The sequence below is a fragment of the Conger conger genome, chromosome 1 (assembly GCF_963514075.1).
Source record: "Conger conger chromosome 1, fConCon1.1, whole genome shotgun sequence".
NCBI lineage: Eukaryota > Metazoa > Chordata > Actinopteri > Anguilliformes > Congridae > Conger > Conger conger.
The window spans coordinates 80,786,500-80,802,260 of NC_083760.1; the positions used below are offsets into that span (position 1 = coordinate 80,786,500).

At 45.4% G+C, this 15,761-nt stretch overlaps 2 protein-coding genes across 2 annotated transcripts; one reads left to right on the top strand and one right to left on the bottom strand.

The window, feature by feature from the left end:
• Positions 1-298: 298 nt before the first annotated feature.
• On the top strand, positions 299-11,431 carry tmem145 (transmembrane protein 145). Its single transcript, XM_061220535.1, has 15 exons — positions 299-536; positions 2,932-3,006; positions 3,486-3,563; positions 3,814-3,900; positions 4,572-4,673; positions 5,825-5,909; positions 6,113-6,184; positions 6,599-6,667; positions 6,878-6,961; positions 7,378-7,456; positions 7,707-7,800; positions 8,116-8,288; positions 8,917-9,037; positions 9,362-9,547; positions 9,652-11,431. Exons 1-15 carry the CDS (start codon positions 432-434, stop codon positions 9,880-9,882), a joined length of 1,641 nt encoding a protein of 546 aa, XP_061076519.1. The 5' UTR covers positions 299-431; the 3' UTR covers positions 9,883-11,431.
• Positions 11,432-12,706: 1,275 nt separating this feature from the next.
• mrpl17 (mitochondrial ribosomal protein L17) lies at positions 12,707-15,318 on the bottom strand. The gene is made up of 3 exons (XM_061220547.1): positions 14,938-15,318; positions 13,316-13,384; positions 12,707-13,096 (listed from the first exon to the last, which is right to left on the bottom strand). The coding sequence occupies exons 1-3, from the start codon at positions 15,109-15,111 to the stop codon at positions 12,839-12,841; spliced, it is 501 nt and encodes a 166-aa protein (XP_061076531.1). The 5' UTR covers positions 15,112-15,318; the 3' UTR covers positions 12,707-12,838.
• Between the last annotated feature and the right edge of the window lie 443 nt (positions 15,319-15,761).

Consider the following 15,761-nt stretch of genomic DNA (forward strand, 5'->3'; position numbering starts at 1 on the left):
GTTTTTATTTGTTCTAACTAGCTACACAACGACGGGATAGCTGTAGCCATTAGAAGTAGCTACACATACTAGCCTACTTTATTAACGGAATAGTAAATTATTGATCCAAACGATTATGATTACGAAATTATCCCAAAGTTTAAATGATGTTAAGTACAAAATATTTGTCTACTTGTGTCGCAATCTTGAATCGAGAGCGCGCATTCTGCTCTTGTGTTGGGCGATTTAGAAAAAAAAAAAAGGTATCGGGGCGCGTATCCTTGTGCGCGCTCACATCAGAACTATTGGGGACGCATCGCAGGAGCAAGAGAGAAGCGCGCGACCAGTATCTTACCCTCCTCACATCCTCCTTTTTAGAAACCGTCCTTTCCTCCAAGTCGGGGACAAGGGAGGATAGTGAGACCTAAAGGAAAGCGAGACTGGCGGATAAGATGGAGGTGTGCGAGAGAGTTTTCGGTTTGGCCGTGGTGACTAGTGTTCTGTGTGTCGGCTCGGTTCTGGGAAAGTACGTCAAAGGAATCGTCAATACCAAAGAGGTGATGTGTATATTTGCCTGTTTGCACAGCAATTCTTTGAGACTTGCTCGCGATCGCTTTCTTTTCGTGCCGTGGTATGCAATCGTGCGATGCCTAAACGTCTCCCTGTGCCTGCTTGTTTCTGCAATAGCGTTCGCAATTTTATATGCAGTCGTTCAGGTTTATGCTTTGCGCGCATCTGATGTAGCCAACTCACATTCGTTCGTGTTTGTTTCAGTTTATGTGTCTGTAAACCAGCGTTTGCAGCTTAGTGTTCTGGAGAAATTATATTTGACGCGGCTTCTTCCTTCAGATAAATAATAGCCGATATAATCTGGCAATTATCACATCGCTTTTCCTTGTCTGTAGTCACTAGTGAGCCGTCATATTCATTCTGCTGTGTATGCCGTATATGTTAGCAACAGACATGTTTGTTATGATTTGTCTATTAATGCTCCGTCCAAAGCAAGGTGACTGTTCACAGACTCATCTTTACCCGCGGGACTGCTCTCGGGCACATTTTGATTCGCTAAGCGGGATGTGTCCATGTGTCTATTAACGGGATGCTTTGTATGTAAGTCTGTGCTTGTCAATACACGTGCACTGGACATGTGATAGTGTTTGTTTTCGAATGTGTAATTTAGCTGGTCCAAGTGTGAATCGGCACCATGTAATGCTTATGGAAATTAATCCTACTTTCCCAACATAAGTGTCTAAATGTACCCCCGAAAGAGTAGGTTGGTTAAAGTAGACTGTTAGTGTAGCCTAAGATGCAGCACACTTTTTAGATAGATGCCTCAAAGATATGTGTTGTTGTGTTCAAATTCACTTAAGCAATGTTGGTACAACATTTTCTGGTTTGCACATCCCTGCTGGAAAAAAACAACCCTGCTCAAGCTAGGTTTTGAAACAGCTGGTAGCTGGTTGACCAGTTCAGCAGCTCCATACTCAACATGGTTTGACCAGCTCAAGCTATGTTTTGAAGCTGGTGGGAGCTGTTAATTTCACGCTGGATTCTACACTAGGGATTGATAGGGCCAAAATGTGCCTATGTACTTGTACATGTACATGAGTTAACTGCCTTTAACAACCAAAGCTCTTTTATTGTCTGTAGGATAGAATTCCTGCATGCAGAAGGATAACTCTCCTTTACTTACAGCTAATGCAAATAAGTATCCACACAGTTTAAGAAACCTGTTACACTTGCCATAGTCATTCAGGTGGAGTCTCGCCCGTGTTGATTAAACATACATTACGTATCCTCTTTCAATCCCAGCAATGGTCATTTGGCTAAATAACGCTCCCATTTACAGTCATATACAATTTGTTAATTGGACAGTGATTGGGTCAGAGGCAGGTCCTGCTATAAGGCAGCAACAACAGACTGGGATCAGGCTGGAGACACTTAAAGGGGGGTGGGGGGCTGGGTGCATGTTGGGTGTGTAGGTGTATTTAGGTGTTCAGCCTTGTGTAACGCCTCTAATGAATCATTAAAAGACACCAGCAGACCCGGGGTGAATGGCTAGTTGATTGGTAATTAATTGTTAATGAGGCTTAGTGAGCGGAGGGGGGAGAAAGAGGGAGGCGCGGCTAGCGCTAGGTACACAGAGTGACCAGCCACTGCATCAGCGTAGCCCTTGATTAATGTGGCGGTCTCACACACTGCCTGAATGACTCTGCACTACAGTGTACTGGCCGGGGGGGAAGGATTAGAGGGGGGCACGGAGATTAATACTGACAGGGCAGATGCGGCGCTGTGTCCACAGTTGCTTTTTGATTGGTGGAGGCGGAAAAAAAACCACGGGCCCACCACACTGCTCCGTGACGGAAACAGAGGGGCCTTTTGTCGTTTCTATGGCAGCCGCAGACTGAGGCATGTGGTAGTTGCCATGGCGATAAAAAGGTCTTGGGTTTGTTGTGAGGGTGTTCGTCTGGATGAGTGACCGTGTGTGTGTGTGTGTGTGTGTGTGTGCATGTGTCTTTGAAGTATGTATTTCATGGACACAGATTTGCTCTGCTCCACAGAAATAAAGTGCATATTTCGCTTATCGCCTAATGCATTTCTGTGCTTTATCCCTGGTATGGTTACTCTTAGGATCTGTGAAGCAGCCGGTCCCGTATCTGTGGCCATGAAGATTGGCTTGAGTTCCATTAAGCACAGTTTCTTCACATGCCTTTGTACTGGAATGACGGCCAGTGGACCTTTGTGAAATAAAGCATTAATGCTGTGTATCCGCCTATCCCCATTGCCTGGCATGCTGCAGCCTGTTACGCAAGTGCTTTTAAGTAAAACATCAGGATGATACAGTTTTCTGTAGCCTGAAACTGCAAAAGCCTTTGGATACTGCATCACAAAAATGTAGGGGTTTTTATTGGTCAAGTGCACAAAATCACATTTTTTTCATCTGTCTCTCAGGACTGGGTTTTCCTCACGAGGTTCTGCTTCCTCACGGATTTTGGGCGATTGGACTTTCGGTTTCGATACCCCAAGGTAGGGAGGAGAACGGCGCTTGTTTTTTCCTTCCACCTTTTCTGTGTCCTGTCCATCCATCCATCCATTCATCTCTCTCTCCCTTTTCTGCAGTGCTTCAGTCCAGCTTGACCTCTTGTCTCACTTGGTTTCTTTCGCCGTTTTCTCTCTGTATCTCCCTCTCCTCTCAAGTCTATCGACTGCCTATTTGTGCATTGACTCCATTGACTCGCTCACTGCCTCTCTCTCTCTCTCTCTGGGCCTTTGTCTCTTTTTCTATCGGTGTCCGAGCGACACCGACTCACCGTCTCTCCTTCAGCCCGTCGGCGGCCTCTGTTCATTTCGCCTCTCGCCGTTGGCCAGTGACGGACAGCCCCTGTACCTGCTGCTCCACAGCAGCTCTTTTTGCGTCTGCCTCCTTTCTGTGCACTGTATTTTATGTTAATATATGAATCTCCTCTCTCTCTCTCTCTCTCCCCCCCCCCTTGCTTTCTCGCCAGTCACGCTGCTGTCAGAACATACTGCTGTATTTTGATGACAGCTCTCAGTGGCCCGCAGTGTACAAGAGGCCCGACAAGGTCAGAGAGGAGACTGTAGCGTGTTTGTGTGCGTGTGCGTGGGTGTGTGTGCCTCAGCGCAGCGAGCGGATGCATGCGTCTTTTCCCTCAATGCCAAATCGTGTTTGTAAATGGAAGCGTAGCCTGCACACCGTGGATATTTCACCAGACGCGGGGCGACACTGAGCGTGTTGTATCAACAAGCTGCTCGGAGTTATGCGAATGACTTTGACGTTCAGAAGCTCAGACCGGTGTCTTTCTTGAACCGCAGGACTGCTACCAGAAGGAGGCAGTATTAAGACCTGAGAATAACCAGGTTATCAACCTCACCACCCGCTACACCTGGTCTGGCTGTATGGTGAGAATACTCTTGCTGTCACACACTCGCACGCTCACACTCTCTCTCGTTCTCAATTTAATTAAAAATGCTTCATTGTTGGATTAACAGCAACAAACAACCAAACACAGAATCATGAAACAAGTCTCTCTCTCTCTTGGTCTGTCTCACACACACACACACACACGCACACACACGCACACACACACACACACACACACACACACACACACACATTCTCTGTGCTGCGGTCTTTGTAGCCGTGTCCATAGTGGACTGTTAATTACTACCTTTAATTGCTCTGGATAAGTGCGTCTGCCAAGTGACTGTAATGTAATGTACTGGGCATAAACTCATTCAATGAAAAAGTGACTCCTGCTAAGAGTGTTTTGTTCGAGGCAACCAAGCATTCGGAACAATAATTATAATATGAATGAATAGCTACAACAATAATTTTTACACAATTACATGTACAGAATATTTTAAATGACTGTCGTAGCATTAAAAGAAACTGCTGATACTTTGGAGAACAGGCTTGGGTGTGTAGGTTTCAGTTTTGCACGTTCCGCCAAATTGGCAGCACCTTCTCTGTGCTGGGGGAGAATGTGGACGCTCTCAGCGGTCAGCTGATGCTGTGCAGCTGGATATCCAGATGTGCTGTGTGTGTGTGTGTGTGTGTGTGTCGCTCCCAGGTGGAGGGCGAGGGGGCAGAGGAGACCCTCAGCTGTGTGGGTGGCCGCAGCTTCCGTTCGGTGAGGGAGAGATGGTGGTACATCGCTCTCAGCAAGTGCGGGGTAAGGACCGGCCGGGGGGCAGGTTTGCACAGAGACAGCACCACTGCGCCGGCCTGAGACTGTGCTCATGCAGCTGATCTAGGATCTGTGCAGCCTTTCATAACGTAATCAATAAGGTTGCAGTATAAATAAGCTGGCTGATCCTAGATCAGTTCTCCGACTTTGTAAATACTGACCCACTTCACAGACCTGCGTACAGAGCATCACTCACAGATCGATATGCACATGCAGTATTAACACTGCAACTGTCTTTTCTTGTAACAAAAAAATATATATATATATTGGCTTGTTTTAAGTGCATTTGTCTGACTGCATTGGGAGTCTCACCTGTCTGAACTGCCTCGCCTCATTGGACTTTTTCTTTATCTTATTCAACAAAAAAGTATGAGAAATAAGGTTTAAAGTCTCAATATAAGACAAAAATACTTAGGATTTACTTATTTATTGTTTCTTGCAGTGAAGCAAAGGACCTAAATGTTTTTTGCGCCTTGAGAGTTAGAAAACTATGCAGAGTTGAAGTCTAAACAAATCCCATAAGGTCCGGTTTCTTCTTGGAAGACCTGTAACATGTAATTCACACCCTCTCTGGACTGTTCGTCCTGCATAATACATTTGAGGAGAGACCACGCTCTCCTGTGGGTAACAGTGGTTAGGGGTGAGACCTCGGCTTTAGAGTCTCTGTCATTGCTGCGCACCGTTGATGGACATGAGCGTAAATAATGTTGGACTCCCTTAAGCTGAGAATGGCCCCCGAGGGCAGGATTCTCCGGCCGCTGCCAGCTTCGACGGTTCGATACCCGGCTCCATTGATTTTGTGGTGCCTTGCTCTTCACGCTCCACACCCCACTGATATAGTGGGAAGGAAGTTTTCTTTGCCAATGGGTATTTTCGACATGAAACTCCGGGTACATAAAACTTCAAGACTGATGTGGGCGCGATGCTTTCAAGTTGTTTACGTGGCATTGTTAATGAGTTAATGAGTGAGAGTCAAAGACACGCTTCCTCATTCGCCCATCTTCTCCTCTCTCTCTCTCTCTCCTGCCTCTTTTCACTGTGTGGACCTCAATCCCTCTCTTTCCCACACATCTCCCCCTTTCTCACTTCCTCTCGTGGATGACCTCTCCTCCTCCTCTCAAACCGCTCGCTCACAGGGGGACGGGCTGCAGTTGGAGTACGAGATGAAACTGACCAATGGGCAGTCTTTCTGGACTCAACACTTCTCCGCTGATGAGTTCGGTGAGAGAGACACAAATGGGGTCTTTATCGGACGTGGGGGAGAGGGTAGAAGGAGAATTGAGCTAAAGAGGATCAGAAGATTTACTGCACAGTTTGAGTGAGAGAGAAAATCTGCCACCTCGTCTGGTGTTCTATTCAGCATGTGGTCTGTTTTTCTCTCTTCCCCCTCTCCCCCCCCCCCTCTCTTTCCTTCTCCCTCCCAGGTATCTTAGAGACAGACATCACCTTCCTCATCATCTTCAGCATCGTCTTCATGCTGTCCTGCTACTTCGCTTGTGAGTTCCTACCTTTCAGTTCTTGGGCTATTACACCACTATGTGCTATTAATACTGAATTTATGGGGCGACATTGGCTCAGGTGGTAAGAGCAGTCGCCTGGCAGTCGGAGGGTTGCCGGTTTGATCCCGTCGTGGGCGTGTCGAAGCATCAATTGTAAAGCGCTTTGGGTAAAGGCACTATATAAATGTCAACCATTTACCATTTAAAATGGCACAGTTAAAGGAAGTGTCCTTTTGTTGAAAGGGATTATGGGCAGGAATTCAGGGGGCAGTGCTCGTTCTGCTGTGCTCGTTCTGCTGAGCTCGCCCGTCAGCCGGCTGATCTTCTACGTCCCTTCTATCTCTTTTCATCTCTGCTCTCTGTCCTCCTCCCTCTCCCCCTCTCCCCGACACTGCTCCTCCTCTCCCTCAGACACTCTGAAAGGAAGGCAGCTGCTCCACACCACCTACAAGATGTTCATGACGGCTGCTGGAGTGGAGGGTGAGCGAGCCCCGTGTATTATAACGCGCATCGATCAATACGCTGGGCGGCGCTCCCTGCAGCAGATGTTTTATAGCGCGGCTCGGAGGCGGCTGGAGCGTGCGGCAAAGCAAGAGGGTTCAGTGTCTCTCGCTCTCCCGGGGAGTGTTGGGGTGCTGCGTTCCTCTGTCTGGCTCCCGGCCATGACGCTCCTGTCTGTCTCTCCCTCAGTGCTCAGCCTGCTGTTCTTCTGCATATACTGGGGCCTCTACGCCAGGGACGGGGTGGGGAACAACGGCAGCCTGAAGATTCTGGGTGAGTACGCCCCCGGGCGTGGCCTGGGTCCAACGCCATTGGCCGTTTAAGGAGTGACATTGCAAATGTGTGATTAGAATGTTCTTAACAGAACATGTTCTTAACGCTGAGGTAACACTCACCAACGGTAATGGAAAGCAATGGGAGTTCTAGAACACATTCAAAAACTAAAAAACATTCCAGAAACCTACTCAGAGTTAGAGTTGGGCTCACAGAGGCAGCTGAGGGAACGGGTACGGGCGAGTAAACGGGCAAGCGCGTGTGGTTGACCCGATTTTTATGCTCCAGTGTGGCGTTACAGATTGAGATAGTATAACCTACTTACTCTAACTCCCTTCTCTCGTTTTCTCCCCCCCCCCTCCCTTCTGCTGTCTTTTTCTTATTCTGTGTCTCTTGTTCCTCCGCTCTCTCTCCAGGGAAATTACTCTTCTCTGTGAGTTTCCTGGTCTTCCTGCTGATGCTGATCTTGCTGGGGAAGGGCTTCACAGTGACCAGGTGAGAATTGGGACAGGGCGCCCGCCGATCAGCGCGAGTCAGATCAGTGGATCTCCAGGGTCAACTGTCAGTCAAGTGGTCCGTCAGCTGGTGCATCAGCCAGTGTTCGGTTTCTCTGTGTCTCGGTGTCATTTCCAGCGTGGCTGTGGAGGAGCTATCTTTCTCTGTGTGAGCCAATGTGCTAATACACTGTTTCCATAGTGAGTGCTACAGCATTGCCACGCTAACGCTAACCCTGTCTCTGCATCAGGGCAAGAATCAGCCATAGTGGCTCCGTCAAGCTGTCAATCTACATGACCGTCTACACCATCACCTATATTATTCTCTTCATATATGAGGCCGAGGTAACACTTCCAGCATGCAACACAACCCTGTGTACGATAGCAGTGTCCTGTTACAGAGCAGAGTACCACAGCACGTACAACCCTAAACTACGATCATCAGCATCAACGGAACTCCCATAGAATAGTTAAATTTAGCGGGGGGTTTTTTATGTAAGATTATTTTGAGCAGTATACCTGCTGACCTATTGTAGAACAGTGCCATGCAGTGAATCACAATATGGAAGCACATACAGACACACCCATGCAGTCCAGACACAGCCTCCACCCTTTCGCTTATTGTGATGCGGTGTTGATCGTGTGACTCTTGTGTCCCAGTTCTTCGACCCGGGCTGGGTCCTCTACGCGTACGACAGTCTGGCCGGCTACGGGCTGATGGGGCTGCAGCTGCTGGCCTACGTGTGGTTCTGTTACGCCGTGCTGATCTCCCTCAAGCACTATCCCGAGAAGCAGCCCTTCTACATCCCCTTCTTCACCGCATACACTCTGTGGTGAGTGCCGGCGAGTCTCTACTCAGGGTCAGGTGAAGGCCACAAATGCAAGTGCAAATGCAAATGCAAATTTGGGTCCGGCAGCCCTTCTACATTCCATTCTTCAGCGCTATACGTGTTAAACTCAAATTTATATTTAATTAGTGGCATTTGGCAGACGCTCTTATCCAGAGCAACGTACAGTTGTTTAGACTAAGCAGGAGACAATCCTCCCCTGGAGCAACGCAGGGTTAAGGGCCTTGCTCAAGGGCCCAACGGTTGTGCGGATCTTATTGTGGCTACACCGAGATTAGAACCACCGACCTCGGGTGTCCCAGTCATTTACCTTAACCACTATGCTACAGGCCGCCCCAAATGCAAGCTCAAATGCAAATGTAGGGTTGAATTCAGGTACTGCTCGATTTTGTCTCCGTTGAGGGTTGGCTTCTGTTCTGCGAAGCAGAGTGTCACACTTAAACTCTAACTCCGACTCTCTGCTCAAATCCCGGAGAGGCATGACCGCCTACAGACTCTCTGAGTTAAATTTATCTGAGGTAATGAGGACAAAGTTGGCGAATCCCATAGTGAGACATGCCTGGTATCTCTCCTTCTCTCCGTCTCTCCGTTTCTCCATCCCTCCGGCTCCCAGGTTCTTTGCGGTGCCTGTCATGGCTCTGATTGCCAATTTCGGGATCCCGCGTTGGGCCAGAGAAAAGATAGTCAACGGAATCCAGCTGGGAATCCATCTCTATGCCCACCTCGTCTTCCTGGTAAGAACATTCCCATCCACCTGTCCACAAACCTGGATACAAAGCAATCCATTTCTGTGTGAGGGGCAGATATCTGTGTGATGCCACTCTCTATGGTTGACAGCTAAGAGACTTCTCTTTCAATGCTGATAACCTCACGACTGCTTTCTCCCAATGGATATCTGTGACTCCCCACTCTTTTGTTGAAGTTGATAACCCTGTGACATCCCGGAATCTTTGGCTGATATCTCAGTGATTATCTATTCTTTCTTTAGTTTATATCTAGGCAACAGGTCCCTCTTTGGTTGATATCTACAGTATCTGGCTCCTCTCTCTGTGTTCTAGGCTATCACACGACCCTCTGCAGCCAACAAAAACTTTCCGTACCACGTCCGGACGTCCCAGATAGGGATCCTGCTGTCGAGCCCTGATGGAACCGGGGCAGAGAGCTTTCCCCACCACGCCTATGGGAACAGCTCTTTCCTGGGGGACTCCCAACCCAACTTCACCGAGCTCTTCTCCATACACTCGGTGAGGGAACGGGGTGGAAGGAGAGAAGGGAGGAGGGGGTGTGGTGGTAAGGTGACAGGGATACTAGAGTTTGTAACCCGACGCCCAATGTCCCTCTCTCTCAGGGCACGGTCAAGTCAGTGGAGGAGACGGTGGCCCGGAAGGGTCAAGCTGTGCCGAGGAACAGCGAGCAAAAGATCATCACCACGACGGCTGATCTGACCATCCTGCCCCCACCCCCTCCGCCTGTGCCCGCCCGCGTGTCCTCCAACTCTCCCCCGCCACCCAGACTCTCCTCCCACTTCACCGAGTATTTCAGCATGCAGGGGGGCGGGAGCGTGGGATCAAAAGCATAACCGAGAGAGAAAGAGAGAGAAAGAGAGAGAGAGAGAAGAGGGAGGGGAGGGTCAAGCTACAGTGAGAAAGAGAGGGAACATCAGGAAGGTAAGAGAACAGAGGGGTAAAGAGGAGACAAGGATATAAGATGAGGTTTACAGAGGAACAGCATAGGGAAGGCACTCTGCAGAGGAGAAGGAAAGGAGAGTGGGAGGGATGTTCTGTACCGTTTAGGCCAGGAGGGGTGAGAGCTGGACCTCAAAAGATCTCAGAAGCAATAAATATTTCCTCAAGAGCTTAGAGTGAAGAAATGGGAATCCACACTATGGATGTAGACAGTAGAAGACTGGCACTAAAATAACATGTTGGCAGAGAGCCAGGGGTCTGACTGCAAAAAACAAAAGAAAACAGAACAAGCGGGATAAAGACAGACTGCATGAAAACATTATTTTAAGGAAATGTTACATTTTGTTGGAAATCTTTCATTATTATGAAGCAATGTGTAAATAGTTGCAATGAATTTCAGAGCGTGCACTTACAGTGCCAGGGTTTCCAATACAAAAAGGGAAGCATTTTTTTATTGCTTTTAGGTTGAATTCAAAATGGTGCTGTGGTTGTTCAAATTCTCGTGCCATCACAAAGTACGAGATCAAGGCGTCCACTTCCTTCATTTGAAATGACACAAACTTGTTCCATCTCTGCATGTGACAGATTTGGATAAAGCAAACAAAATTACTCGTAATATATTTTCAGGATTAATGTAATTAATTTGTACGTAGATTGCACTACACTGAATCAATATGGGATGTTAATGTGTGAAATGTCAAGTATTCTGTGGAAATCTTTACAGTTGTTGTGAACATGCATGTCTGTACCCGTTCCGAACGGATATATTCAGCCTTTTCTTGTGGCCGTTAAGATAATGCTTGTTCCCTGTACATCCATTATTTTGTTTCAGGTCAGAATGTCTAATGGCTTCACTTGTCATTTCCAACAAAATGCACTACGGTACTTTAGCACAGTGAGTCACAGGAACGTACACGAGTGTAATTTAAATTAATGAGATCATCATACTTGTAGCTATAAGTGAATGGAGGGTATTAAAAGTACGTAATGTAAGGTATTTTTTCAATGCCATATTGGTTTTGAAAGTCAGGATACACGAAAAAAGGGAAAGGTTGTTTTGAACAATAGAAAGGATGTAATTTCATGGTCACCCTGTATTTAATGTGCAAAATGTGAAGTCTATAGATAACAATAACCTTTGGTACAACACATTCAAAGGAGTTGCAAATGATTTCCCTTATTCATTGAAATGTACCATCTTACATGTAAACATGGTTAACCATTCGTTTACAAAGATAATGGTCTATTAATTCTGTTTAGAGCACTTTAAAGTCCCTCTATTGTCTGTCCGTTTCACTATGGCAACACAGGCCAATGTGACTTGTAGCCTGGAGATTGGCTAGTTTGAGAAAATTTGGAAACACGTTATATCTGTTAAAATGTATGACAAATGTCAAAATGTGGTCTGTGTGTGCAAATTAAACACTCATTTGTCATTTGCAACTCCCCAACTCGGTCTAATTACTGTCTGTGAAATTTGCAAATATTACTCATGGTTATTACATTATGTAATACTAACAATGGATGGAGATAGAAACATGATGTGTATATATTGAACATATTTGTAGAGAAAGATATTTGGATATTTAGTATTTAAACACACAAAAAAAGAATCATACTTGAATCTGTGCACAACGTTATGTTTTAGTTTAGGTTGTCTGTGATTCTGTTCCTGGTGTCATTTATACTTACCCTTCTAACATCGTTTCTGTTGTTTTGCAGTGTTCAGACTGATTGTGGCAGAGCAGGGGTGCGCGGCTTCATGCCAGATTTTGTTCCAGCCAGTTATAGGCCTACTGGCTCCTTCTATAAAAGGGCCACAGTAAAATGTTTTCATCCAGGATACATTTGAAGTCTCTAGCTGTAGCTCATGTCTATGAAAAAAAAAAAAAAAAGAAGATCAGATCAGATCAAATAAATAACCGGGTTAATTAAAGACCGCATAAAATCGTGAAACCGCTCGGCCCTCGTTGTGCACCCCTGCTTTAGAACGGCGTGTATGCCACATAACTGACTGGACATAGCGCGTGACTGACGCACTGCATAACAGATACACCGAGCTGGTATCACTTGTGGATCGACAGGTCTTCTGCCCAACGGTCGCACAAACTTGACACGGAGAGACGCGGGCATCGTTTGGACGAATAGGACAGCACACGGTACGGAGAGCAGAGATGGTGCAGAGCACATTATTATAGCACTGTTTAAAATGAACATTTCAATTGTGTCAAATGAGCAACTACTTTGAATCACTTGTACAGAAACCTTTGCCAAATTAAAATAGTAAATTTTATTGTTTAAAAAAAATTGTTTCCGTGTCTTCATTAGCGTTTGCGCGTGCATTTTGGGAAATTAACAGTAACGGCTCCGTGGTAGTTTTAGAGTTTTAGAATTTAGATCTGCCCTATAGCTTTGGAAAGGTGAGCTTTCATTTACTTATTTTACAATTCGATGAGGATAAATGAGGTTTTAATGGATCGGTAACCAAACAGGTACAAATTACCCCGTGCTTTCATCATCAGGCACATGAATATTCATGGCATGTAGTCCAATCAGACTAGACGTGCAGTTTATTCAAGAGCTAATCAAGCAAACTCCCACCCTACAGGTTCATAGTGGAGTCCTAAATTTAAAAACAAAAGCATGGGTTAAGATATGTGCCCCTCTGTGGCAATACTGAATGTCACTGTGCAGACTGAATTAACTTTCACACAAGCATCTTCTGGAAAGGTTTAATTCACACTTTGGAAATACAATTTGAGAAAGCGGAGAGCGGAAACCAGGTATGTATAGTCGATTCCAAAAGCAAGGTTAGGGACGTGGCTGAAATGTTGAGGAGACAGTGGGGGCTCAGTCCGATTTGGCTGCTGTCTGCCGTGCCCTCTCCTCCCGGTACCCCTTCAGTAGCTGGTTGAGCAGCGTGAGGTCGTTGTCACGTTTCGGGTGGAACAGGGGTGGGAAAGGGTGTCCCTTGTACTCCAGGACCGCCATTTCTGCCCGGTCCAAGTTCGTCCGGTTCGGGATCCGAGCCATGCGTGTGTAGGCCTTCTGATGGTCCTGGTATCGAGGTGCCAGGACTTTGAAGAGCTTTGGCACCAGATCTTTCTCCTGTCGAGGAAATTGCAGGATCAGGAATTATACTTTCACTTCACTTGCTATTCAAATAATTCTATAGGTAACCACAGACATACTACACTGCAGCCTCAACGGTAAACTACTTTATGTAATATAAGGATGAGGACATCCTACCATTAAAGTGTACTTAGCATCTCGTTTTTGGGTAAACTAAGCATTATCTAGCACTGTACATGTACACTGTATACACACCGTGAGCCAGAAGGTGGCCATTTTCATCGCCTTCTCATCCGTGTCTCCTTTTTTCGCATAGTCAATCAGCTGGAAAGATAAGCAGAACCAAGTTTTAGCGGAGGAGAGATGTGTGTTCAAGGTGTGACGTACCTCATCTCATTGCTTCGTGTGTACTATATATAGCGCATTGTCAAGCTCACACCTTCACACACACGCTTGCATCATCTCGTCCATTAAAAACAGTGATTCTGAGCTCGGTCCAGAGGGACCACTGTGTGCTGGATCTCGTTGCAGCCAATCTCTTGCTTCATTACGGTCGTTCAAATTCTTTCATAAATTATCAAATTGGGGTCATTCCACGAACAATCAATCAGGGGTGTGTGTGTGTGTGTGTGGGGTGATGACTCCAATTTTGTGTAAATGTAAAATTGTTGAATAAATTATCTATTTGAAGTCATTTTCCTTGTGGCTGTTCTCAACCGAAATATCTACTTGTCTTAGAAGTTTGGAAGTCATACACCAAGTGGTGCTGATGTAGTAAGCCATCAACTACTGGAAAAAGCCAGTGAGAAGTAGTTCAGTGGACAAAAATGACTTGGTAATGAGAGAGGTCAGTGGAGAAGAGCCAGGTCAAAGCTGACAGGAAGGTGACAGTAATGCAAATAACCACACATTCCAACAGTGATATGCAGAAGAGCATCTCGAAACATACAACGCATCAAAGCTCTAAGTGGATAGGCTTCAGCAGCAGAAGACCAATAAGTCTAAAAAATAAGCGCTAACTGAGTGTATAAAGAACATACGTTTGAGAAAATATTTGGTGGTTTTTCACGGACTGGCCCAATAACAGAATGCAGGTTTGCTTTGTCAGAGTTCTTGATTTTCTACCAAATTGAAAGTTTTTGTGGTCAGGTATCCACCCTTTGACCAATTGTGAGCCAATTGATTCACAACCAATCTTTAATTTGATCATTTTGATATGTAATGGCTTGCAATATAGCACAATAAGTATACTGTGAATATGGGGTTTAAGAGGGTAAATAATCCCTCAACCCATGAATAGTGTCAGTAAGAAAAATTAACAGCTTGATACAATGGGATTGCAAATATGGTTGGAACGAAAACCAGTATAACAGAGGTCGCCCGGGACCAAGCTTGAGAAACAGTGCATTAAGACATTCTTCTAGTATTTAGCATATTTATGTTTTGTCATAAATATGTTTGAACATTGTAATATCCTTGTATGTTTAAGTGGTTTACTGTAGCAGACCGTATAAATGGTCAAAACCATTTTTAAGATTCTTTCGTAAATGTTGTGGTACACTGTGTGAAAGCATTCCCTTCTTAAACCTGATTTGATATCCTCGACTACCGCTTGTACAGATGTAAAGTAGCTTACTGTATACACATTTCTAAATCATACATCTAACCAATCCTGCTTAGTTAACATATGCAGGTGGTTGGGGCAAAGAAGGTTGACCACATGTACACAACATTACAGTTTAACCAGACAAGCAAGCAATATACACTTCAACTAGCCAGCAACACAATTAACAAAATACTTAGAAGTCAACTGGCATTCGGAAATCGCCTAATTTACTAGCTAGCTAACGAACATGCCAGACTACCAAATTGCTCACCTTCTCGGCGTAGAATTGGACTTCATCGGCCCGACCTCGGGTTGTCTCTATCCTTTCGAATCGAACCAGTCCTGTCAAAATATTCCGAAGCATGTCGATTCGTGACTTAGGGCCGAGACCTATCCGTCTGGCCACTCGGCCATGTGAAATTAAGGTCGCCAAGGAGAGCCGCATCTCGTCAGTGGGTTTAGCTAGCTTTTTAGCTAGCGCGCAAACACACGTCAAATTCAATTGAAAGGTGTTGTGAAATCGTTCAATGAATTATTCAATGGTATTTAGTTAACTTATAATACTACAAAATATGATTATAGGTGGCGTCGAGCCCCGTTTACACTGTAAAATATGCGTCCGCCAGTTCAGCGGCTATTACATTCCGTGTGAGCACTGACGTCCAAGTGAATTTAAAGTTCCGTTTGTACTAAATGTAATTTCCTAGGTTTTCAGTTTGTCATCGTTTTCTGCTTTACAATAACATACAAAGACGAGGTTGGTTTAACTGATCAAATTAATATAATTTTATATACTTATAAATATATATATTTCTACATTTTAAAACCCATTAACGCAATGGAGGCTGAATGCAGATTTTAAAATGTTTCATTATTTAGCCTAATGGTCCGTGTAGTGGTCATGTGTCCACACTTTCTCCAAATATATGAGCATATTAATTCTTTATTTTGACTTTTCATTTAGTGCAGTGTATGGGGAAAAGCGTGCTGAACGTGACATTTTTCATGGCATGCCTAGCTATTTCTGACGTAATGTGGCATATAGGAAAGTGCCAGATGAATAAAAAATAACATCTTGTTAAAATTCAGGGGTTG